Below are 27,697 nucleotides of genomic sequence, written 5' to 3'. Positions count from 1 at the left end.
ACTAAGCTCCTCAGAGCAATGAGCTATCAACTCAATAGGAATTTCTAGACGGTAATTACTCTTCCTAAGGTCCAGGCATTTGAGCTTCTCGCATACTTCATGGGGGCGAATGATCGGAATTTGTTCAATGGGTCCATTTTCAGGTAGCTCTTCAAGAGGTGGGTGTGTGCGACAAATATTTGAAAAATGTGTGTTGATCATATCAGCAATCAGAGGTTCACCATCAGAGCCGTAGATTGTCAGCTGCTTTCGAGTCCGTCCCATAATCTCCTGGACCTTCTGGTGGAATCTCGAGGGGTTAGACTTCCAAAGCTTGTTAACCACTTGAGCACCATATTCCTTTTTAGATTTCTTTATTTTGAGACACATGACATTGCGCATTTTTTTAGCCTCATCTTGATATCCCAACTTATGGAGCTCATTTCTCGATTTGATTAGATCCTTAATCTTTTTAGTCACCCACGGCTTATTTTGTGACTTGACCAGGATTGTCTTTTTGGGAAATATTACTTTATATTCATGGAAAAGCTGAGCAGTGACCTCTTGCATCATATTGTTGCCGTTCTTCATAGTAAGGACTTTCGACCAGTTTTTCCTAGCTAGCCACTCTCGGTAAATCTGGAGTTGTTCTTGAGTTTGTGGGCGGTACTTAACCACTGACTGGGATCTGTCAGGGGGTTTTCTGCTAGGCTTCCATATTACAGTAAGGTCGGTAGTTATTCCGATAGCGGGAAGAATGTAGGGGGGATTATATAACTTCTCAAGATTGGTGAAGATAAGGTCTAGTCTCTTTACCTCACGTATTAGGACTTCAAAAGCCAGAGTAAGTGCGACTGAAATTGAGAGTCAGTAAGCATTTAAATCATTAAAGTCGCGCAGGATCTCAATGGCAGCGTATGGGCATTGGGATATTATGTAGTCAACTGAATACTGTAGGTAGAGTACAACTTCCTTTCGAAACGATGCTCTAGGCGGGTAGTAGACTACACAAAAAATGATTGACAATACTTCTTTTGGTAAGTATCTGGGCCTTGTCCAAAGCCACAGAACTTCGTGCTCAGGTTTCCTAGGGATAGGTATATTTAGGGCTCGATTCGGAATTGCAGACTTGCAAAGAAAACCAACTCCGCCACCATGACACCATGACATCGATAGGATGTATGCTGTTGTCTTTCCTCGGAGGTGTGAGTTTCAACTGCATTAAGGGAACAATTCTCAATAAACGATCTCCTGTTCTGATATCTTGTTTCCCAGCTTCGGATTTTGCAGGGAACCCGTTTTTGATTGCTTCGGGTGCGTTTTTATTGCCCCATGCAGGCAACGTTTAGCTGGCAGGTGCACTTTAGGACAGTCATTTACGAAGCAAAGACCACAGGAGAACTTTCGGCAAGGTTCTTTGTGTACCAATATACATTGATCGTTGCCACATTTTCCCCAATAGAAATCTGTGCAGATGTGTAGAAAGGGACAATCCGCACTGTTTCGGCACATTCCCCGGAGGTGGAAACGGCATACTAAGGGTTCTTTGATTTGTTCCTTTGGATTTTGGCTTGGGACCCAATCCTTTGGATTGGGACAATCCACACTGTTTCTGCAAATTCCGCGGAGGTGGAAACGGCATACTAAGGGTTCTTTGATTTGTTCCTTTGGATATTGGCTCAATTCATCTTGATCAGGAGAGATTTGGGTACTTGGGTTTAGTTGTTTAGGCGTATGGCAGGAACGTTGATAGCAGTTAGTACACTTGAACGAAAAGTACCGGCCCGACGGCTTCTGCAGAGCCAGTACTAGGTCTGCATCTATTGCAGCGCATGCACCGTGCTGCCATCTTTTGCAAGAATGACAATCAAAGGAGCGGCTTCCCCCAGCTGGTATGTCACAGGTGATGCACCTAGAGAGGTCAGGGATTAGCAACGATTCGGATGGAGGCAAGCCTAAGGCAGGTAAATCATTACTGTTCTGCGTTTTTCTAGCCTCATTTACTTCTGCTATTACTTAAGGATCGGGTGTTATTGGTGGTTGTGAAACTGGTTCAAGTTCGGGTTTTTCACTATCACCGGGGTTAATAATGGCAAGAGTAGAATACGAGGGCTTAGTGATTACAATAGGACTTTTGGCCGACTTGGAAAGAATACTACCTACTTGGGGGCGGAGAAGCCCGCTAGATCCCGCTGAATTGGGAATGGGAGTAGTCGTCTTTGTCGGTTTTCCGGTCACTTTCGGAGACGCAACAGTAGCAGCATTTTTTGGTTTGCATGGAGGGCAAAGGTATGTATTCTTTAGTTCTGGAGAGTATTTAACTTTACCGCATGTGAAATGAAACCACTTGTTGCACTTAGTGTATGCTACGCCACCGGTCTTGCTGGTTACATTGTCGGAGCAGATTCCACATGTATCTTTAGTCATGGCCAATTCTGGTTCAATACACAGGAACAGGGGAAGTGTCGGGACCCGCTCACCTATTCCCCGCAATTCAAAGGTAATTTAATACCGGCGGGTACGTACGGCGCTTGCGGCGGGTACCCACCCCTCTTCTGCCTATTGCCTGGTATATCCTGCCAGAAATCTGCAGAAACAACTGCTCTTAATATATGTATTTGGTGTTAAGCGCGGCCAAATAAAACGTGGCTCTCAGGAAGAGTCCGGCGTGATTCGACTTCGTAATCCGTGGTCGGCTAGTAACAAAATACAGCTCACAGAGGAAACGCAGCGCGAAGAAATCGCCGTTCTCAATGTTTATCTAACATGAAGGAAAGAATACCTGATGTAGGTTTGTCAGGACGTGATTGGTTGAATTTATTTCAATAGAATTGATTTGTGACGACACTAATGAATTTCTTCAAGTAATCTTCACTCCTGGTTATATATATCATTTATATGAATTAAAATACAAAGTCTAAAATTACTTCTTTTTTTTTAAGGTAGGTTAATTATCACTTCCAACTTTCTGCAACTTCTATCCACTTAAAACTCTTATTAAATAAGGGAGATCCACTTAAAGGAATGGAATGATGGAGGTGTATATAAGTCATGAAGGGACCTAAACCGCAAAGAAGCCCCGGATGAGGACTGAGGAAAAGAATACAGAGGACAAAACTCGATTTTTCCGTGTCCGCGGTTACCGTTTAGTTGAGGAGCTGAGGCCTTCGGGCCGTGCCTTAAGCTTCCCACTCAGGCGGCTGCTCTGTCAAACGGTGAATAATCTTGCATGCCCTGAATAAGTACTGGATGTCAAACCAGAGGGGATGTCTGAGGGTGTGCGTGGGGGGGGGGGGGTAATCTGAGGCCACACCCTGGTTCAAGTCTGGAGATGTTTTGTTGTAGATGATAGTCCTGAAATTGGCGGTCAGAAGCCGAAGTCAAGAGAAAAAATTTGTGTTTTTATGTGATGAAAAATATTGAGATAAAGGTAAAATCATGAATGAAAAATTCTCATCGGCGAAGGCCATGAGGTGAACGGGGAGACGTTGCTGAAAAGCAACTGCGAACCCTTGTCGACAATCATGGGCCCCCAGAGCCTGGAGCCGAAAATGGCGCAGGATTCGAAGAATTTTGAGGCTGAGACGAGCATGGATGATTTAAGCTGCCGATATTGTCCAGAACAGAGCAAGCCTGAATAGGGGGCAAACCCGATTAAAAATCAGGGCCATTAGCGCTGGGAGAAGCCCCAGCGCAGAAAGAAACCCGACCGGAGGGAGAGAAGGAAGGCCAGAGGGTTTGGGACGGGTAACCTGCAGGAGACATTTCCCCATACCACAGCACTATGGGGAGAGGGCCTAGAATGGAGCCCGGACATGCGTCCCTGGCCGGCAACCCACCTTAACTGAAAGGCATAAAGAGGGATACGGCTAACCTCTCTCAGAATCCGACTTCGCAGGGTGCTTTGGTAAAACGGTACACCAAGGTAGAGGAGTAAGAAAGAGGCGCCTGGGACACTGAAAGAAAAGAGGTGTTTTACGGAATCAGCCTGATTGATACCCGTTAGAGTGAAAAAAATTATGTCGTCGTACTGATGGAAGCTGTCGAGGCAAAAGAAAATAGAGAGTAATATGGGCTTCGGTCCTGATGTCACCTCCATCAGATTAGAGGAGGGCATAATAAAGTGAGAAGCCAAGATGAGAGGACAGCGTCATAGATCAAGGAGGTTGTGAAGAGGTTGGATCAGGGTTATTCTGCCCTCAACCCAGGAGACACGCATCCCAGAAGGAATTTCTCTATTGAGGATCCAAATGTTGGATCACCAGAGAAGCTGATGAGGCTGTTGGTGGCCTGATACCGTTTCTTCACGAAAGAGTAAATTGAAGTGACCAAGATCCACGTCAGGAAGGGAAAGACCTACCTCCACATGGCAAGTGCCGCGGAATTGGTTCCTCAAGTGGAGAAGCCGAACTTCAAACTCCCCATTGGAATAAGGGGACACATGCTCCTCAAACCAATCTACAAGAAGCCCATAGAATTCACCTCAGCAAAGGACAGAGCGGGAACTTCCAGTACCAATTAATTTTAAATGACGCCGGCATATGAATCACGGGGGTTACAATAATGGCAGATCAATCTGCAGAACTGCCAACACCCTCCTATAATTTAGGGAGGGAGCTGGCAAAATGCAGACATTTTAGTGATGGTCCATGAGCCATGGGTCATTGGAGGAAGGATGATGGGGAAGGTCCGAGAAGCTGAACTCCCTGTATATAATGAGGTGAGTACCGCTCCTTAAGCGTTTATTCATCATCCAAAAAAATTTTATATTTGGAAGTTGTCTAAACATTGTTGTGGGGATGCAGTAGCTCTTATGGTGAAAAATCTCGATTGGCCATGAATATGTAGTATTTAGTTCAATTAACTGACACAAATAGAAGGGGATTGGAGCTTCTGAATTAGCTGGCGGGGGATGACTCTGCTTGGTCTATAAAGAGAGGAAGAAGAGACGTTTTGGATCTTACAAATAACTTCTTTACAACATGAGAGAATGGTAAAGGAATGGAATGTGAGCGATCTTTCGTTATTCTCTAACCATTAAATAATAAGATCCAAAATAGATTGATCCTAACGACAAAGGAAACTTCTTAGGGATATAAGTAAAACGAATTGGCACACCTATAATCACGTGTAAGCCGAAAATCTTGCCAATCTGCCTCCCAGCCCTGCAGAGACCGATGAGGATCTATACCAGGAGGCAGAAAGACTTACTGAAAACATGAATAGTACATTTAAACATGCAACCCCTCAAACACTTGTCGAGGCGGGAGACTTCGCTAATAATTGGTATACTTCGGCATTAACTAAAAGAGGAACCCCGAAGACTAGGATGCTTACTTGTAAGGTTTAAAATTCCTGAAAAAGGAGATAAGGAGAGCAAAGAGAACTTCATGGAGGGGCTTTCTGTGAAAGTAAAGAGTTACATGAGGCTAGTAGAAGGCTACTAAAGACTCTACAAAAGTCCACCGGGCACACCTGGGAAGTGTAGCAAGAGTAGGTGGCACAGCAGATCCAGTAGAAACCCTGAACCGCATGCTTGAAATACATGTTAATTACCCTGAAGTAAATATTCCTATGCCAACTTGTTTTATAAACCCAAATCTGGGGGAGGAGCTGGCGTCTCGAATATTATGGGAGGACTATGTCAGAGTGCATGACTTTCAACCTAATAAGGCCCCTGGAGCTGATAGAGCATACCCCAAAATACTCTAGAAAGGATGGGAGAAAATACAAACCTATTATATCAGTATTGCAAAGAGTAGCCGTACATGTCACCCATACATGGCTCAAGGCCAGAGGCGTTTTCATGCCTGAGCTGGGGAAAGATAATTACTCAAACCACAGGTCTTATGGAATAATAACGTTACACTCCTTTCAATTGGAACTGATGGTACGATTAATTCATTGGTTTCTGATAAGTAATCCGGAGCTCATACCTCTTAAATAAATGTGAGATGGTGTTCCAAAGCGTGTCTGGGGTCCTTACTTCTTTTGCCAAAGGCTTTTGTGTCCCAGCGGCTGATCTGGTATATTCCTTGACTAAAATTAATGCACCATAATCTTTTACACTATCATCTTTTATTCGACATGCTCCTGGGTTTATTAAAGGGTGAAGAGTCAATTGTTTATTATAATCCTTACTTTTTCTTCTATTTTTGTTGTTTTCTGAAGGCCAATATTTTTCTAGTGGATGCACCAGGTTGTTCTTTATCCGGCTGAAAAATAAAATATAGAGAAACAGGGTTTGTGTCCCTCCCCTCCCCCCCCCCTATCATCCCAGAAAACGTTTGTGAAATTATGATATAACCTACAGAAATGATTATTTCTTCAGACTGAAAAAGTATTATTATTTGATGTATACGGAATAATAGAGTTGACAGTAAAAGGCTATGAAAGAACCACCATTTGTCCTGCTGGTCCAGAGTTGTTAGCCTAAGGTAATGACAAGGAAAACATGGGTTCAACTTTAATAACATCAGTTTTTTTCAAGCAATTATATGTAATTATCAAATAAAAGTCACAAACTTTATATATATTATATATATATATTATATATATATATATATATATATATATATATATATATATATATATATATATATATATATATATATATATATATATATATATATATATTTCTGGACAAACGTGTAGTGCTCGTGGCCAATTCATATATTTCCACGTATATATTCATGTTTTACAGCATAAAATATATACTCTGCTTAATATACTATGCTTAATTCTGCTAATTCCTGCTATTCCAAATTATATAACTTATTTTTCCTAAGGCCAAGAGCATATATTTCAATTTTCAAGAGACCTTTTCGTTTTTGAGACCTTTAGAAGATTAGCCAAGATCTTTTACTAACTTAGATAATTTAAAGATATTAATTTAGTTCATTCGAATACAAATGTAATATATTTTCTACATATTTGTACATATATTTTGTTGATGCAAACAATCTATAAAATAAAAAAATTCACAGAGTGTTTATATATATGTTTTCTATGCTCGTTCAAATCTATATATTTTCCTTTTTTCTTACGCTATTGGGTGACACCTATTTCAAAAATCATTAATGATGTTCTAAGTCATTGAAACTTTCAAAACATGTTCGATAATTTTAAATGACAAGAGGCAATATGTGTACATACATATTATACTGACGCGCAAGCAAATTATGTATTCGGTAATTTCTATATGTAATACTATAAATAAAATTCCGAAAACTTCACGCAAAAACCTACATATGATATGGTATGAGTTATTTTGCCAAGCTGTCAAGCCCTGGACCTTATAGTTTTTTGATGATGATACTGATCTTCAAGTTGCAAAAAATTTTCCTAATTATAAACTGACACAAATTGTTACTGGTCACTGTAAATTAAAATCATTTTTATGTAAAATTAATAAAAGTAGTTGTTCCACTTGTGATTGTGGTGATAAAGAGATTTTATATCGTTATGTTTTTTAGTGTAATTTTTTTTGAAAATGAAAGAACCAAAATGCAATTCAAATACCAGAGTTTTCTTAATCTGATATTTTTAGTATTAATGTTATTTGGTTTATTAAAGAGGCTCGGTAAGCCGTTTTAGCGTACTTGAACCGGACAAAGAGACAGGATATTGTTTAACTTTTTTTATTCTTTTTTCCTTTGCACTATTTATCAGATTTTATATTCTAGCTGTATTTGTGATATACTCTATCTCCTGTATTTTGTACAGTAGATAGTGAAATACTCTGTACGGGATTAGTCACTGGATAAAACCATTCATGACAAAAGCGGCTTAATTAACTTCGAAGCTGTTTTACTTATCCATAGCTTCAAACGAAATGTGAACTGAAGCAACAGATTAAGGGTTTTAAATGATAAATATTTACTTATGAAAATTCCTAATATATTTTAAAGAAAGAAAAACGAGCAAAAATGGGGTTTTTAAAGGCCAAAGGAAAATGCTAAAAAAACACACAACAAATCAAATATTTCGAGGGGACAAACGCTGCTCTTCTTCAGCGCGAAACGAAAAAATTATAATCAATGGGAGTGCCGGAGAACAAACCAACAAATAAAACGCGGAAAGACAATGTGAATGTGAAAAAACAATGAAAAAAAATAGAAGATGAATAAAAATCAATAAAAGCCAAACAATTGTAAGAATTAAAACCAAATACCTAACAATAATAAAAGTAAGTCTTCAGCAATATCCGTGATTTGCAAAGAAATTCAAAATTGAACCGCCATCGACGGATACTAGCGAATAATTAAGAAATATAAGAAAAACATTCATTCACTCAAACCCTAGTACAAGAAAAGTATTTTCAACTTCACAGCTTTGCTCAATCCCAATTTATGAGGTTCCAAAGATCTGCAAATATTATAACTAGCCTAATACAAAAAAATCACTGCACCAGGCTGTCTGTGGCCAACACAGCTATGCAAACTCCTCTTCCATCCTAATCTATTCAAAGCCCCTCCTCTTTACACCCTCCCAGGAAGTTCCCATTTCCCTTAAATCTTTCCTTATAACATCCTCCCACCCCAACTGCAGATGACCTACTTTCTGTATAGCCTTAAACAGTTGGCCAAAAAGGACAACTCAACCTTTCTCTCATTATAACCCTAGAAAGCAGGATTGAACCACACTTTTTGTACAGCCAACTGTTTAAAATATGGTCAGTCAGGCAGGTGCCCAGAACAATCTGTAGGCAATTTCTATGGAAAACATCTTGCAAATCTTTTTCCATTTTTTTTAAGTGCCCATGCATTAGAACCATATTTGATCAGTGTCATCGCAGTACCTTCTAATATTCTAATCCTGATTGATAGACTTATCTTCCTGTTCTTACAAACTGTTTCAGCTGGAAAAAAAACACCCTGAGCCCTGGCTATCCTGCTTTTAACATATTAACGGCTCCCACCATCTTTAATAATAATTAATTTTAAAAACTTTTTCCACAAAATAAGTATTTCAAAGAAAAGTAAAGAACTCCATTAAACAAAAAATTAGCAAAAATAAAATCAAATAATCTACCAATCTCGAAACTACCACAAATAAGCATCGATAAATAAATGAAACCCAAAACGAAGAGAAATTAAAATAAATAACCAAGTCAAACTCAAAACAAGCAGAAATTAACATAAGTTGGGCTAAAAACCCCTATGCCTTCCCAAGGCAAGAACAAAATTTGCATTTTAATGAAAAAAAATCAATGTTTTTACTTTTATAACTTTAATAAATCAAATAATTTTAACATTTTGATTACTAAATATCAGTATATGTATATTAAACTGACAGTGCATATTCATTTGTATTTTTTCAGTAAAGTGCAAATTTTGTTCTGGCCTTGAAAAGGCATAGAAGTTTTGCACCAAACTTATGTTAATTTCTGCTCGTTTTGAGTTTGACTCGGTTATTTATTGTAATTTCTGTTCGTTTTGGGTTTCATTTATTTATCGATGCTGATTTGTGGTAGTTTCAAGCTTGGTAAATTATTTGATTTTATTTTTGCTCATTTTTTCTTTAATGGAGTTCTTTACTTTCTTTGAAAAACTTATTTTTTCTAAACTTTTCTTTGAAAAACGAAAAGTTTTTTAATTAATTTCTGTTTGTTTTATATTGACATAGTCTTTTCAGGGAAAAAGAAAATAACACTTTAAATCTTTTCGTTTTTTAAGACTATAGTTTGGTCTGCTGTTTGTATGCTGGAGAAACATTTTCAGCAATTTTTAACAACATACACCCTTTGAAAAATCTGGACTGTGTGAGCCTGTTTTGAAGTTTCTACAACAACGCCTTCTATAAAAACCTTATAAGCCCCCAGGGCATAACTTAAAACCCTTGCCTTGAGTGTTGTGGGGGAGTGTCCTCCTCAAAAACATATTTACTATCTGAAAATCAACTATGCTGAACAAAATGGCCATCTCAAAATGTTGATTGGATGTGTTTGGGGGAATGATGGGCGTGGGGGGGGGGGGGGCTAGGTGCCCTCCAATCACTTTTGACTATTAAAAAGGGTACTAGCCCTTTGAATTTACAATTGAATGAGCCTTTTTTGAAGTTTCTACGACAACTCCTTCTATAAAAAACCTTATATGCCCCTAGGGCATAACTTAAAACCCTTGCTCTCAGGGATGTGGGAGAGTGTCCTCCTCAACAAAATGGCTATCTCAAAATTTTGATTGGATGTGTTTGGGGGAATGATGGGCGTGGTGGGAGGGGGGGGGGGCTAGTTGCCCTCCAATCCCTTTCGACTATTAAAAGGGCTATTAGCCCTTTGAATTTCCAATCGAATGAGCCTGTTTTGAAGTTTCTACGACAACGCCTTCTAGAAAAACCTTATATGCCCCCAGGGTATAACCTAAAACACTTGCCCTGAGGGTTGTGAGGGAGTGTCCTCCTCAAAACATTTTTCTATCTGGAAAACAACTATGCTGAACAAAATGGCTATCTCAAAATTTTGATTGGATGTGTTTGGGGAATGATGGGCGTGGGGGGAGGGGGGCTAGTTGCCCTCCAATCACTATCGACTATTAAAAAGGGCGCTAGCCATTCCAATTTCCAATTGGATGAGCCCTTTTCGAAGTTTCTACGACAACGCCTTCTATAAAAACCTTATATACCCCCAGGGCATAACTTAAAACCCTTGCCCTGAGGGTTGTGGGGGAGTGTCCACCTCAAAAACATATTTTCTATCTGGAAATCAACTACGCTGAACAAAATGGCTGTCTCAAAATTTTGATTGGATGTGTTTGGGGGAATGATGGGCGTGAGGGGGAGGGCTAGTTGCCCTTCAATCACTTTTGACTATTAAAAAGGGTACTAGCTCTTTGAATTTCCAATCGAATGAGCCTCTTTTGAAGTCTCTAAGACAACGCCTTCTATAAAAACCTTATATGCCCTCAGGGCATAACTTAAAACCCTCGCCCCGAAGGTTGTGGGGGAGTGTCCTCCTCAAAAACATATTTTCTATCTGGAAATCAACTACGCTGAACAAAATGGCTATCTCAAAATTTTGATTGGATCTTTGGGGGAATGATGGGTGTGGCGGGCTATTAAAAAGGGCACTAGCCCTTTGAATATCCAGTCGAATGAACTTTTATTGAAGTTTCTACAACAACGCCTTCTTTATAAACCTTATATACCCCCAGGGCATAACTTAAAACCCTTGCCCTGAGGGATGTGGGGGAGTATCCTCCTCAAAAACATATTTTCTATCTGGAAATCAACTATGCTGAACAAAATGGCTATCTCAAAATTTTGATTGGATGTGTTTGGGGGAATGAAGGGTGTGGGGAGGGGGGGCTAGTTGCCCTCCAATCACTTTCGACTATTAAAAAGGGTACTAGTCCTTTGAGTTTCATATCGAATGAGTTTTTTTCAAGTTTCTACGACAAAGATTTCAATAAAAACCTTATATGCCCCCAGGGCATAACTTAAAAGCCTTGCCCTGATGGTTGTGGGGGAGTGTCCTCCTCAAAAAAATATTTTCTATCTGAAAATCAAGTATGCTGAACAAAATGGCTATCTCACAATTTTGATTGGATGTGTTTGGGGGAATGATTTGGCGTGGGGGGGGGGGGGCTAGTTGCCCTCCAATCACTTTTGACTATTAAAAAGGGTACTAGCCCTTTGAATTTCCAGTCGGATGAGCTTTTATTGAAGTTTCTACAACAATGCCTTCTTTAAAAACCTTATATACCCCCAGGGCATAATTTAAAACCCTTGCCCTGAGGGTTGTGAGGGAGTGTCCTCCTCAAAACATATTTTCCATATGGAAAAGAACTACAATGAACAAAATGGCTATCTCAAAATTTTGATTGGATGTGTTTGGGGGAATGATGGGCGTGGGGGGGGGCTAGTTGCTCTCCAATCACTTTCGACTATTAAAAAGGGCACTAGCCCTTTGAATTTCCAATCGAATGAGCCTGTATTGAAGTTTCTATGACAATGCCTTCTATAAAAACCTTATATTCCCCCAGGGCATAACTTAAAACCCTTGCCCTGAGGGTTGTGGGGGATTGTTCTCCTCAAAACATATGTTCTATCTGGAAATCAACTATGCTGAAGAAAATGGCTACCTAAAAATTTTGATTGGATGTGTTTGGGGGAATGATGGGCATGGGGGTGGGTTAGTTGCCCTCCAATCACTTTTGACTATTAAAAAGGGTACTAGCCCTTTGAATTTCCAATCAAATAAGCCTGTTTTGAAGTTTCTACGACAACACCTTCTATAAAAAACCTTATATGCCCCCAAGTCAAAACTTAAAACCCTTGCCCTGAGGGTTTTGGGGGAGTGTCCTCCTCAAAAAGATATTTTCTATCTGAAAATCAACTACTCTGAACAAAATAGCTCTCTCAAAATTTTGATCGGATGTATTTGGGGGAATGATGGGTGTGTGTGTGGGGGGGGGGGCTAGTTGCCCTCCAGTCATTTTCGACTATTAAAAAGGGCACTAGCCACTCCCATTTCCAATCGAATGAGCCATTTTCAAAGTTTCTATGACAACTCCTTTGATACAAAGTGCCCAGGTATGGAGAAAAAAACAAAACACAACAAATTGTGCCCACATTGTTCTTTACTTAGGCAGCGCTAGCGTGCTGCCTATGATACTACTAAGGTAAGTAAAGCTGTCCATTAGATCCATCTTTTTGTTGCCCAATGTCACCTTTACATCTTCACTTATTCCTAGCCTAAGCAGCTTAGTCTTTTTACATTAATTTTCAAACCTATTCTAGCACATCAAACTGCTATTCTTCTATTATTGCTATTATTCTAGCACAGCACCTATTCAAGCACATCTAGCAAATTTATTTTGCTTACAATTTCATCTAAGATGCTTAAATCATCAGTATAATCTAAGTACAGGAGAGTTTTCCTTCACCATTTGATTCTATGCTCTCCTATTGCCTTTCCTGTTCTCCTTAAAATAAGTTTATCACAATGATCCATATAAATGGGGATAAAACAAAACCCTGCACAAGTCCTGATTTTAATATAAAGCCAGCTACTAACCTTATTTTCTACCTGAACCACAGCAGTGTTATTCCTGTACATAGCACTAACAAAAATCAACATAACAAAAAAAACATATACCCCCAACAGAGAGCAAAGCTCGTAAAATTGGGTATTAATAATAATAAAAAAAAAAAAAAAAAAAAAAAAAAAAAAAAAAAAAACATTTCCTCATCATAACAAAAGAGAGAAAGAAAAAAACCTGGTTAAAGAAAAAACAAAAAACATAACAAACATAAAGAAAACAAACGCTGGACAAGTGGGGCATGGAAGGCTATCCCAACATGGGTAACAAATATAAACAAAAAAAATAATAATAATAATAAAAAAAAATTCTATTCCACCATCACAGGTCAATACATAATTTTAATATTTTCTTCCTTAGAACTGATATTTGCCGAAATGACTCAATTTGAATTCTATCTTTCAGCCTATATTTATTTGAAATAAATGGTATTTGGTATCTAATTGAAAATCTAGATCTTTCACAATTAACAAAGGGAATTCGATATGTTCCAGAACACCTAAGAGCCGAAGGAGGGGGCAGAATCAACAGAGATTTTTCATAAAAATAACTACTAGGATCATGTATTTTAAAATGCCATATTGATATATTAAGTTCTCTTATATGTTTCAGATCTAATAAATTCAAGAAAAGAAATAATGTTTCATTTTCCGATGCATCTCTAAGTTTTGATGGACGATGTAGAAAATTTCCAAGTATTCTCACTGCTTTATTTTGAAGGATCTGTAGGGGTTTTATATGCGTCCAAAAAGTATTTAAATAAATAATTGTGCAATAATTTAAATAAGGAGCAATCAAAGAATGATAAATTATTTTTAAAATTGAAAATGGAAAAACATGTTGCAAACGATACATAGACCCAATATTTTACGAAAGTTTCACCCTTAAATGATCAATATGAGTTTGAAATGACAAAAGGGGATCAATAAAAACTCCTAAATAACGATACGATTGAACTCTACGTATTTTATGCTCACAAACTTGAAGCTCCTGACATGAAATTTTTTTAGTAGCACGTTTTGAATGACCAAAAAGCATAAATTCAGTCTTCTTAAAATTCGGTACTAAATAATTAGATACAAACCATCGATTAACTGAACTAACAGTTTTAAAAAGATTTTTAATAAATTTAGATGAATCCTTCGATTTAACAGAAACAGCTGTGTCATCTGCTAATAAAATTGCAAGACAATTATTTCCCTGCAAACATCGTGGGATATAATTAATATACATCAAAAATAAAAGCGGACCTAATACCGATCCTTGTGGGACACCAATATCTTCAAGATCATTTAAACTAGACAAATGTCCATCAACATCTACCACGATTTTACGTCCATAAAGGTATGATCTTATTATATCTAGTCCTTTCCCTCTTATACCAGAATTTTCCATTTTATCAAAAAGAATTTCATGGTTTAAAGTGTCAAATGCTTTTTTAACATCATAAAAAACAGTAGATACATGATAATTAATATCTAAGCAGTCATTTATTTCTAATACAAGAGCCGCAACTGCTTGTTCCGTCGAATGGCCTGCCCTAAATCCAAAGTGATATTTGGTAAAAAAATTTATTTTATCTAGATAATTAGTAATCCTTCCTTTAAAAATTTTTTCCAATACTTTAGACAATGGTGATAAAATTGCAATAGGACGATAATTATTTGTATTAGATTTATATCCTTTTTTATGCAATGGTATTACACGTGCAATTTTCCATCTTTTAGGAAATGTACCTGAGAAAATACATAAATTTAAAATATGAAGCAATGGTTCAAAAATTTCACCTGCAATATCTTTTAGCAAATTAGTTGAAAGTTCATCATATCCCAATGAATTACCATTTTTTAAATTCTTAATGACCTTTTGAAATTCTGCAAAAGTAACAGGGGCCATAAATATGCTCGTATCTTCAGTGGGCGGTAGATATTTTTTATGCGACCTTGGGGAAGAAAGGTCAACTTCTCCTGAAACAACAGATGATCCAATACTAGCAAAAAATTCACTAAACTTCTTAGCAACAGCTTGGGGTCCTCTAAATTCTTTACCATTAATATCAAATAACACTTCAGGGTGTAAAAACTTTTTATTTCTTCCAATTTTATCTTTAATCAAACTCCAAGTTTTTCTAGGGGAATCTGAATTTCGAAAAGAATTTTCATAATAAAGTCTTTCACTTACTCTAAGGATTCTTACCAGCATATTCTTATAATTTTTAAAACGCGTTATATTTATTTCCGTGGGATATTTTATTCTAATTTTATGTAAACGATTTTTCTCATTAATAGATCTCAAAAGTGATTCATTTATCCAAGGTTTTTTTGGGGTAAGTTTCTTTCCTCTTGGGCTTTTATATGGGCAAAAAAGATCAAGCTTTTCATTCATAATATAATAAAATTTATCTAATGATTGGTTCGGATCCTTCTCATCAATTACAGGACTCCAATCAACATCACCAAGCCCTTCTTTTAACCTTAACACATTTTTATGTGAAAAATCTCTACGCTTGGTTTGATTTTTTTATTATGCGGAAAATTTATAAGAAAATCAGACATAATTATACAGTGGTCAGATGAATCATCAGGAATAATAAATGTATTAACAGCACTATAAGGTGAAAAAATATTATCAATAAGTGAAAATGATGTATCAGCTATTCTAGAGGGAACAAAACATACGGGGTTTAGTCCATAAGATAGTGGGCCCTCCAAAAACTGCAAAATATTTCTATCTATTCTATTCTGATCTGCAGATATGAGTTTAATTAAATCAATATTAAAATCACCCATAACTAAATAAGGATTATTAATACTAGCTAATTTATCCAAAATACTTTCAAAATTATTTTTAAATTCTATCTGGCTGGATGACGGAGTACGGTAAATAACTGCAATTAAAAGCTTCCGATTATTTGGAAAAGAGCATTCAACTACACAAGATTCAAAAATCATTTCAATATTCATTGGCAAAAAATCAATCCTTATACGTGCTGTTATGCAATTTTTAATTAAAACACCTAGACCCCCTTGTTTTTGTCTTTTCCAACTGATGTGAAAAAATTGGTAATCTTTTACATTTATATTTTCAATTGAAAAATCATCTAAAAAAGTTTCACATAGGCCTAATATATCTGTATCTGAATCCGACAAAAAAGTTTCAATCACATCCTGCGCAGTCCTCCAACCCCGGCAATTCCAAAACGACATCGTACTTGTATTTACATTTTTTCTTACCAGCTCATTCATAAATATATATTGATTTTTTGGGATATGAAAATTACTAGAAGTATCTTCATCATCACCAGCTACAATAGTTTGAAAAATTGACTGAAATGAAAGAGAATTCCGCTCAAATTCTTTTAACCTTGATGATGGAATTTCACGATTGTCTCTATCCATTATCAAATATTAACCCCACGTTAAGAGAAACCACACCACGCCCCAAAAGACCATAAGATAATAATAATAAATAAAACAAACAAAAACAAAACAAAAAAAAAGTAATCTCCAGTCCAAGCAGTTTTACCACAGTATGACTAAACCGCGTAACTTTTAATATATAAAAATTAAAATAATAATAAAAAAAAAAAAACATAACTAAATTTTAAAAGCCAATTGTAACTTAAAGCCAAGACCACACCAGAAGAGCTCTAAACACAACCCGGTACGCTCCGCACCGCGCTAATCACTAATCACTTTAATGCATTTGTCTGGTATACCATAAAAGGATAAGACCTTTGCTAAAGCTCTTCTATCAGCTGAATCAAATGTTGATCTATAAAACTGAGGACTAAAGGTGTTTGATGACTCACTTCCCAAATATTAACCAAAGAGTGAAAATTAGGTTGACACATCCTCTACCCTTCCTAAAACTGCACTGTTCTTCTCTTGAAACTTTATCTATAGTATTTCTCAGTCTAAAAAGTATCATCATACTAAATAATTTGCTACCCACAGAAACCAGGCTAATGTCTCTATAATTACCACACTCACTCTTATCACCTTTCTTATACAGGTGTTTCACATAGCGATTTCCATAAAATCACTATGTACTTTCCCCTTTTTTAAAATCATATTCATAACCTTTAGTAACTTATTTGTAACCTCATAGCCACCATATCTAAGAAACTCATTTACCACATTATCAACACCTGGGGCCTTATTATTTTTTAATTATTTTAGTAGTGTTTTCTAATGCTTCTTCACAAAATAAGTCTTCCTTCACATCTAGGGTGTCACAAACTTTCATTTTCCTCTATATTTTTTCCTGTCACTCAATCCTGGTTTAGCATCTTTAGATAAGATAAGATTTATTGCTGAAAAATGGCTATCACAAGCCCAAAAGGGCCAAATTCGCACTTTAGCGTCAAATACAGCGAAAAAAGAACATGAAAACTAAATAATCAAACAACAACATAAATTTATAAAAGGGTCAATATCAAATACGTAAAACGTTACAAACAAAAACAATTTACAAAGTAAAATCATAAAATTATAAGGCCAATCTAAATTCAGCAAAAATGCCCAAGAAAAAAAAAAAAAAAAACTCGTAAAACTGACAAGTAGATAAAGTAAAATTCAAAACAAACTATAAGTTAGTTGGTTACGAACAAACAAATATAAAACCCATAAGTTTGTTTAATGGGCATTAAAATTAATAACTATGAGGTAAAGAGTGAGTGAGAGGGGGGGGGGGAGGCAGCGGTTATTCAGTGGTTGAAAATGTCAACTATGTAAGGGATAAAAGTTCTTCTATATCTTTCCGTGCACCCACGGCTTGGGGCACGCCGGGGGATTTTGGTTGACACCGCACGCGGGAGGGGGGGTCGACGGGGTGAAGAGTGGTGAGGGAAACTGGAAGTTTTTCTTGGGCTATGAAGAGCATTGTTAGCAAAACTCAAGGTAATTTTTGCTCTCCTTTCCTTAAGGGAGACAAGGTTAGCTCTCCTAGGAAAGGAAATATAATGTACTTTACCTTCATTGAAGATATTTCTTAGGCACCTTTTTTGTACTGCTTCTATTCTGTCCAACAATTCAATGGAAGTGCCAGGATGCAAAACAGGACAGGCGTACCCAAGGGTTGAGCGTAAAATGAGAGGAAAATCCTTAAACAGTGCGATTTAGGGCATTTAAATTTTTTAAGGAGTTTAAGGAGGGAAAATGCGGCATTTGCACGCTTTAAGATGTCATTAATATGACAATCCCATTTTAAGTCGCTAGAGATGGTAACGCCCAGTAATTTCATAGTGGTTACGGACATTTCAGGGGGGGATTGCACAGGAGAAAGAAGGAGGAGTTTTAAGTAAATTAATAGTAAGAACAGTTGACTTTAAAGGGTTGACTTTCATATCATCAGTAAGAGCTTCGGCTGATACCGATTCCGAGATGTACATTGGGTTGCTTTTGGAATTTTTGGAAAATGTCTCTAAGACAGTTAGATCATCAACGAATTTCCATCTATCCGGGAATTAAACACCAAGGTTGTTTATCATTGTAAGAAATAAAATTGGACCTAAGACGGTTCCTTGGGGCACACCATTATAAATTGGGAGGGTATCAGAATATACATTCAGGTATTTCACGACTTGCGTTGTGTTAGAGAGGAAAGATGCAATTATTCTAATTAAATGAGGGTCAACTTGAAAGTCATTATATAGCTTTTCTAATAGTATATTGTGGTTGATTAAATCAAAAGCTTTTTGCAAGTCAACAGCAATAACATTGAGCCAGGTATTGGGTTTTTCGAGTGTGTTGCATATTGTGTCCATAAGGTGAACAAGATAATGGGTAGTAGATGTAGAGCGTAGGTTTCCGAATTGTCTTTGGTCAACATTTGGGATTATTTTTACTTTCAACCACTCAGCTAAAAAACTTTCATATAACTTCGAAAAAACTGGAGTAAGAGTAATGGGACAGACACCATTAAAATCTTGATTATTACCTTTCTTTTTTACGGGAGTAATAAAACCTAATTTCCAACAATTTGGAAATTTACCAGTAAAGGTAATTTCATTAAAAAGTAAGGACAAAGGCTCTGAGAGATTGTCGGCAAAGGCTTTAATTAGTACAATCGGAATGTCTAATGGACATGTACTACACTTTTTAATGTTCTTAATTTTTGCCTCCACATCCGAGGGCGAAATAACGGGAAAATTGAGAGAACACAAATCATAAGGAGTGTCAAAAGAAAGGGGAGGGAGGTGCTGAACTATGGAAGAAAGAAACCTGTTCAAATCATTGGCTGTAACTGAAGGGTCTTCTTGGAAATGGAAGTCTATATTATTATGTGTTTTCCCACAAATTTTCTTTATTCTATTATACCATTGTTTTGGCTTTGTGGAAAATAAATCCTGGACTTTGCATTTGTAATATGAAGAAGTAGATTTACGTATTTCTTTTTTTATATGTTTACGCAGTGAGTTCACTTTGGGTATTTTACCACTCTTTAGTAGATTCAATTTAATTCTGACTAGTTTTTTCAGTTTGCAAGAAATCTATGGTTTGTCTTAAGAACATGTTTTTATACTTTCCACAAGGAAAATATTTATGTGATTCGTTTAAAACAGATGCTGAAAATCGGTGACTTAAAAATTAATGTAATTATTTAATCTGAAGAAATGGTGATTTATATTGGGACTCCAAAATCCAAATGTGTAAAGGCCATCATTGGAAATTGGGCGATAAGAGAACTCAGTAACAGAAGAAGTATGATTAAAGCTATTGAGAGGCTTTGTTAATAAACGAAAATGGTAACTTCCTCCTAACGGGGGCAAGGGGACAGGAGGGGTATAGAAAGCCTGCATATTGGTGCAAATCAAGGGTTGAATTTCCTTTTGTTGTTGGTATTTTTACTATTTGTTTTAAGTTTAGGAAACTATAAAGGTAATTCAACTTTAAATCATTAGCATCACCTACTAAGAAAATACTGGCGTTTGGGAATTTACATAGGACAAAGTCGGCACTACTATGCAGTTGTTGGTAGAATCGCTGTCTTTGTGCAGCGTTTTGATTTGGGGAATAATAGAAGCAGCAAAACACAATCAAATTAAAGGGGCGTGGTAAAACTTTGGGTCTTACACTTACCCAAACGATTTCATCGTAATCTGAAAGGTTGGGAGTATGAATTAATTCAGGAAAGAGATAATTATTTACAAATAATAGTATTTCACCTCCCTTTTTACCTAGGGGGTGATCATGGGGACGAAGTTTTATGAATTGGGAGTAGTTATTAATTTTCAATAAATCAGGGTTCTGTGCTTGGACTTCAGTTACGGCAATTGAAAATAACATTTTCACAATGAAAAATATACACAATGAAAAATAACACAATGAAAAAAAAAACATTTTCAAGTTCACTCATCAATGATAATAAACATGCATTTAGCTGGATATGTCATTTTTAGTCAAGACGTGTCCATATTTTGTTTATGATATGTTCATCTTGAAATCTCAGAAACTAGAGACTATTTTTTACTATGTGTGCAATTGACCAAAAGAAGCTTTGTAAACCTTTTCTAAATTTAGGAAATGTGTTTGCAGATCTTTGAAACCTCATAAATTGGGATTGAGCAAAGGTGTGAAGCTGAAAACAGTTTTCTTGTACTTCATTTATACAGAAGATTTATAAAGGTCACTGCCCTCTAGAGGGAGGATTGGAGGTAGGTCCTTCAATATATCTTCTAGTGAAATGTTAGTCTATAGACCTATCCCTGAAAGTTTCATTTTCCTGACCTAACCCCTTTCCAAGATAGCAAAATGTAGCTAAACTAGAATTTTACCCAAACTTGTGAAGCTTAAAACAGTTTTCTTGTACTTCATTTAAGCAGAATATCTATTTTGCAAGGTTTCATTTTCATAACACAAAGATTTTTTAAAGGTTATCAAAGGTCACTACCCTCTAGAGAGAGGAGTAGAGGTAGTTACTTCAAAATACCTTCCCATGACATACTTTGCTAAAACTCTACTTTAAGCTACTTTTGGCTATAGTTGAAAGAGGTTAGGTCAGGAAAATGAAATTTCCATCCCTGAAATTTTCAGGGATGGGTCTACATGAAGTGCAAAATATTTACCAAGGTACCTACCTCCACTCCTTCTGTCTCTAGAGGATCCTGACCTTTAATAATCTGTGTGTTTCAAAAGTGAAATCTTGCAAAATAGATCTTCTGCTTAAATGAAGTACAACAAAAATTTTTTCATCTTCACAGCTTTGCTCAGTCCCAATTTATAAGGTATTAAAGATATGCAAATACATTCCTTAATTTTGAAAAAAAAAAACATTGATAAGGCTTAAAACTCTACTCAAATAAGAGCAATTGCATTTTCAGAACTAATGCCAGAGAAAAAGAAACTGATCACTGAAAATTAAGATACAATGTTGTTTTATAAAAATTTCAATAGGTATGGACCTGTTGTGTAGGCCAATTTCAGGAGCCTCTAGAGGGAGAAGGGGTAAATTTTTCCCAGTCCATATTATTGATTTACAAATAAAGTGAACATATCACTTGATGTCTTTTTTTATGATTTTTACAAATATAATAATCACTTCTATTGCAAATTCGAATTTTACCCACCCCCACCCCCCTAATGTCAAATATATACCCTGAACTGTAACTGTACAAAGAAGTTATCAACACTAGTTAAGTTATTGAAAAGTGGTTAAAAACATATCACTAGTTTATAAATAAGTTATTGAAGAGTAATATATTCCAAAAATGTAACAATTCAAACCTCATTTATTAGGCAACTCCAATATTAAATGTTTTCCTACTGTTTCAAGTTTGTCAAATGCCATCAACAAAAATAGTGATGAATTTTGCTATTCAAAATTTTGCCATAAACAATTCAGGGTATATATTTGCATGAGGGTGGGGATGGGTGAATTTGAATTTTCAATAGAAGCAATTATTATATTTGTAAAGGGCATAAAAAAAGGCATCAAGTGGAATGTTCACTTTATTTGTAAGTCAATAATATGAACTGCAAAAATTTACTGCAGAAGGAGTGGGGGTAGATACTTCAAAATACCTTCTTGGGACATACTTTAGCCTGTAAACCCATCCCTGAAAGTTTTGGTTTCCTAACCTAACCCCTTTCCAAGATAGCCAAAAGTAGCAAAAGTGGAATTTTACCCATACTTCAGTCTGTAGACACATCCCTGGAGGTTTCATTTTTTTAACCTAACCCCTCTCCATGATAGCAAAAATTAGCTAAACTAGAATTTTAAATTCTAGTTTAAATGTATTTGGCTATCTTGGAAAGGGGTTAAGGTTAGGAAAATGAAACTTTCAGTAATGAATTAGGAGCCAAAAACATACTCTGGGAAGATATTGTCAAGCTTCCATGTTAACACTCTTCTGATTTCTAAGTGTTAGAAATTTGCCTACTCGACAGGTAAATTCCAGGATACCACCAGATGGCTAATTTGACAGTGTATGTTTATATATACAATTCTCTGAATTAGCCAACCAACCAACCAGTATTTTAAGCCTAGGAATCCAGCTGGACATAAGGAAACATATTAAGAAAATAATTCTTACTCCATAATATGGAGAATAATCCTAGTTAACACATTTTGCAGGGGGAGAGCCTTTATCTTCACTTCTTTACTTGTTTTTCTAAGAAATTTATGAATTTCTTAGAACCTAAATATTCACAGAATATATACCCTATCCCCTTAATGTGGAAATATATAGGCTACCTAGAATTGCATCCTCAATCCAAATATAACATCTGTTTGCATCACAAATGAACTTTACTCCCATATTAGCCATGTGGTGGATGTCCATAAATTCCTATTGTAATTTTGACAAAACATCATTTTACATTAATTTTCAGTTATTAGTTCCTTTTTCCCTGGTTTTAGTTCTGAACATACAATTCCAATTATTTGAGTAGAATTATAAGCAATATCAATAGGTTTTTCTAAATTTAGGAAATATGTTTGAAGATCTTTGAAACCTCACAAATTAGGATTGAGCAAAGCTGGGTAAAGGGGCCCCAAAGGTATTTTAAATGAATAATGAAAGAGCATAAAAAAAGCATCAAATGATGTTTTCACTTTCATCCCAGCTAAATCATATGGCCCACTGCAAAGTTACCATGAAATTCACCCATCCCTACCCCCTAATGTGCAAATATATACCATGAATTTGAATACACCCTGAATTGTCAGCAGCAAAGTTTTGAATTGCAAAATTCAGTGCTATTTTTGCCAATGGCACTTGAAAAACTTGAGGCATTAGGAAAACAGTTTATATTTGAGTTGCCCAATAAACAAGGTTTGAATAGTTATAAACAAGTATTTTTGGAATATATTACTCTTGAATAACTTATTTATAAACTAGTGATATGTTTTTAACAACTTTTCAATAACTTAATTATCCTAGTGTTGATAAATTCTTTGTGTGGCTACAAAAATAAAATACCTTTGGGACCCCTTTAAGGGCTCAAGATGCAATTTGCAACAGAAGTGGGTCAATAAAAAAAAAAAAAAAAAAAAAAAACAAAAAACCAAAATGGCACCGAAAAAGAGACAACTTGAGAACCCCATAAAAGGACAAGAAAAGTGCCCAGGATGTGCAAAAGGCCTGGTCAAGAACTTGCAAGCCGTCAACTGCAACAAATGTCCTAACTGGTTTTGTATTGAGTGCCTAGGATTAAGTGATGAACAGTACGTCCTGCTAGAGAAAATGAATCGTACAATGACCTGTGAATGGAGCTGCCCCCGGTGCATCTTGAACAAGCCTGTGCGCGACGCCGACACCCTAACCAAAACCATCGAATCTTTCAAATCAGAGGTGCGAGAGGACATTGCTAGCATAACGACCACAGTCAACAAGGGTCTCAGAGAGATTCACGATGAACTTGCCACAAAATGCAATGTTCTCGAGGTAAAAGCAATTGTTGAATCGGCAATTACCGCTCAAGTGACGGGGCTTGCACTAGACGAACATATACGCAGTACAGTCAGAAGTGAGAAAGACAGGCAGAGACGCAAACTTAACGTCGTCGGATACGGGATTCCAATCCAAGCAAGAGACGAAGACTTCCTTGCCAAATACTTCCAGGACAACTACAAACTAGCGACCAGTCTTCAACGTGAAAAGACTACCAGCCTCGGCCCCCATGGCCGGACAACCTCTGCGACACCCACCAGTCCTATTCACGGTAGCCAGCTTCACTGACAAGAAGCTTATTCTGGATGCGTCCTACCAGCATAAAGACCTGATTCAATTCTATGGCGACAGCTCCAAAGAAAATCGCGACGCTAGAAAAGCCTTGTTGGAAGAGATGAAGAAAAGACAGGCAACCGGAGAAACAGACCTAGTGATAAGAAAGGGCAAAATTACAAAATACGGTCACAAAAAACTCGAGCAATTTCGATGGAGAGCTGCTTGAGCATGCAACAATAACCACTACCTCCAACTGTCTTGTCCCCCTTGTAAATAGTTCATGTGTTAGTGATATTAACGATGTAAATGCAAGTTTGTGTAAATGTATGAACAATGAATTAACAGTTACGTCCCCATGCCCTTCTGCCTCGTCCCTCATTAGCAGCTCTGTGTACCTAACCTGCAATTCACCCACTTCAACCGAAAGCGAGAATATTAGTGAGCAGAATAAAAACTCGCCCAGACACACCCGAAAACTTGTGAACATTATGATGGCAAATGTTGATGTTATTACCAACAAGATACCAGGACTGGCAACAGTGCTCCAACTAAGTCAGATAGACATTGCAACTCTGACAGAAATTTTCCCCAATAACTCAAGATTTCAACTGACAGAAGACTCAATCTGCCCCTCTGGATACAACATCTTCAGCAATCTGTCTGATCCAAACCGCAGAAGAGGAGTGGCTGTTCTAGCTTCCAAGGAATTCCAGGTAAATGAAATTTCTGTCCTAAATTCTTACTTACCCTGGGTTGAAGCTAAATGGGCCTCCCTGTCCCTACCTAACGAAATGTTTGTCCTAAGCTCAATTTACAGGAGCCCCAGCAGCCCTTGCCAGCTGTCCTCTGAAAGAGCAATTGCTGAAATGACGCAATTCATACTATGCAATTACCCAAAGGCAACCCTGCTCATGACAGGGGACTTCAACCTCCCAAACGTGTCTTGGGTAGATGGCCAAGGTATGACCAAGTCAAGCCTTGAACAAAACCCATTAGTACAAGCCCTCTCCAACAACTTTCTGTACCAAACAGTAACTATGCCCACAAGAATGTGCCCAGGACAAAATCCCTCCATACTGGACCTAGTCATAACGAATGACCCAGAAAAGGTGATCAACACACACACTCTCAGTCCAGTTGGCTCAAGTGACCACATGCCAGTTCTCTCATCTATTCAACTCAACTCCAAACCATCAAAATATACCAAGCAATCCTTTACAAATTACAAGATAATGGTGGAGGAGCTCTTAGATGCTAACCTGAAAACACTTATATCAGAAGATGTTAAAGCCTCATGGCTAACTCTAAAAGACCTTACTAGAGAGCCAAGCCAAACACACCAGCATAACACGGAAAAAGAAACCCAAAACTCTACCTTTCCTCACCCCAAAAATCAAGAAACTACGCAACAGGAAGAAAAAACTTTGGGAGAAGTACATGAAACAAAAGACTACAGCTTTGTACAAGCAGTACAAAACTGCAAGGAACCTCCTCAGAAAAGAAACTAGAAAACTGACCTCAAACTACGAAGAACAACTGGCCAAAAACGTTAAGGAAAACCCAAAGTTATTCTGGAAATACATCTCCCATAAGAAGCCAGGCAGACACTCCATAGCAGACCTGGTAAACAACAACTCTTTATCCTCTTGCCCCTCTGAAAAAGCAAACCTGCTTAATCAGCAGTTTGCCTCAGTGTTCTCCATGGATGACCCCCAATCAACCCCCCCCACCAGCAGAACAGGCTCACACTCCCTTCCCGATGGTACACTCACCAGTCACAATCGATGAAGTAACCAAACAGCTTAAGGACCTCGATCCCAACAAATTGACGGGACCTGATGATCTCAGCCCATGACTGATGAAGGAATTAAGCACTGCAATATCAGCCCCACAGGTAAAACTATTCAATCTGTCGCTGACACAAGGAAAGCTTCCAGGGGACTGGAAGAAGGGAATAGTCATCCCAATTCACAAGAAGGGTAGCAAAACTTCTGCAGCAAACTACAGACCTATCAGCCTTACATGTGTGGCATGCAAGGTCATGGAGAGAATCATAAACAAGCGTATTATTAACCATCTTGAGGCCAACTCACTTATCAGCAGTAGTCAGCATGGTTTTTGCTCAAAGAGATCGGTGGACACAAACCTTCTTGAGTCATATAGTCTTGTAACTGACCTACTAGAGAGAGGATTACCTGTGGATATAATATTGTTGGACCTAGCTAAAGCATTTGACAAGGTTTGTCACCGATACCTCATTCACAGGCTACTTACTCTATCTCTTAGTCCACAAGTGGTCAGTTGGACTGAGGACTTTCTGAGGGACAGAACACAGCAAGTGAAAGTGACAACCGGACCAAACAGCCATGTCCTTTCTGACAAAATCAAAGTCACTAGTGGGGTTCCCCAGGGCAGCGTCCTGGGCCCCACCCTGTTCAACATCTACATAAATGAGCTACCCCTCATCACCAACAACAAAACCACCCTATATGGGGATGATTTGAAACTCATAGGTCCTGCCAACTCCTCTTCTTCCATCCAATCCCTCCAAACTGATCTCAACCACATGTGCTCTTGGGTCAAAAGATGGCTGCTGGAATTCAATGCAGAAAAATGCAAGGTCATACACTTCAGACACAAAAACCCCAAACATCAGTACCTCATGACCCAAAATTCTGGAAGTCACCACACAATTGAGCCTGTCCAGGAGGAGAGAGACCTTGGCGTCATCGTTGACTCCCAGTTGAAATTCAGCTCCCACTCACAGAACATCTCAGCCAATGTTAGTAGAGCCCTAGGCGTCATCAAACACAGCATCACCAGCAGGAGTAAACACATAATCACCAAACTCTACAAAGGATTAGTAAGACCAAGACTGGAGGTGGGGACAATACTGGCCACCCCTCAATTCAAAAAGGACAAGGCAGTTCTTGAGCAAATCCAACAAAGGGCCACTAAGATGATTGCCTGCATGGAAAACAAGACATACAGTGAATGGCTGAAGGAACTCAACCTCCCCTCCTTAGTATACAGACAGAAACGCGGAGACATGATCTAGGCGCACAAACTCCTCTCAACCAATCGAGAAAATGAGATCCTGGAGATTGACACCTCCCACAAAACACGAGGACACCCTAGACGAATCCGCAATCATCACGCTACAACTGGAGCAAGATGCAATTTCTTTTCGAATCGGATTGTGAACCTCTGGAACAACCTGAAGGAGGACACTGTTGCTGCTGAATCAACAGATGCTTTCAAATACCATCTGGATGCTGAGTGGAAAGATAGACTGTGGAAGTTTGACTGGGAAGCACCAGAATCTTCCACCAAAGCTTAACCAACTACAACAGTCATCACAAGGAGTGATTCAACAGGATTGAAAGTCCTTATTTCATTCCAAGCTGTGATTTAACGTAATACACACCAAATCATATTATTGAGTTAGGACTTAAGTGAATACACCATTTGATGCCTTTTTTTATGCTGATTATGAATATAATAAGCA

General features: G+C 37.6%; 2 protein-coding genes across 3 annotated transcripts in view; both read right to left on the bottom strand.

The window, feature by feature from the left end:
• The window catches only part of LOC148948399 (pentatricopeptide repeat-containing protein 2, mitochondrial-like), a 447,312-nt gene that overhangs the window by 146,418 nt on the left and 273,197 nt on the right, over nucleotides 1-27,697 (bottom strand). The gene's annotated exons all lie outside the window — the stretch shown is intronic.
• Nucleotides 1-27,697, bottom strand: part of LOC148948403 (SAC3 domain-containing protein 1) — an 81,943-nt gene that overhangs the window by 53,762 nt on the left and 484 nt on the right. For both annotated transcript variants that reach the window (XM_089094331.1, XM_089094330.1), the window contains exon 2: nucleotides 5,916-6,194. In XM_089094331.1, the coding sequence (XP_088950457.1) occupies nucleotides 5,916-6,194 (279 nt within the window). The remainder of the gene's footprint in view (nucleotides 1-5,915; nucleotides 6,195-27,697) is intronic.

This window comes from Artemia sp. Qi Xiang Cuo, chromosome 9, assembly GCF_049724085.1.
Source record: "Artemia sp. Qi Xiang Cuo chromosome 9, ASM4972408v1, whole genome shotgun sequence".
Classification (NCBI taxonomy): domain Eukaryota; kingdom Metazoa; phylum Arthropoda; class Branchiopoda; order Anostraca; family Artemiidae; genus Artemia; species Artemia sp. Qi Xiang Cuo.
The sequence above is the reverse complement of the archived record's forward strand: the minus strand, read 5'-3'. Positions and strand labels throughout refer to the sequence as shown.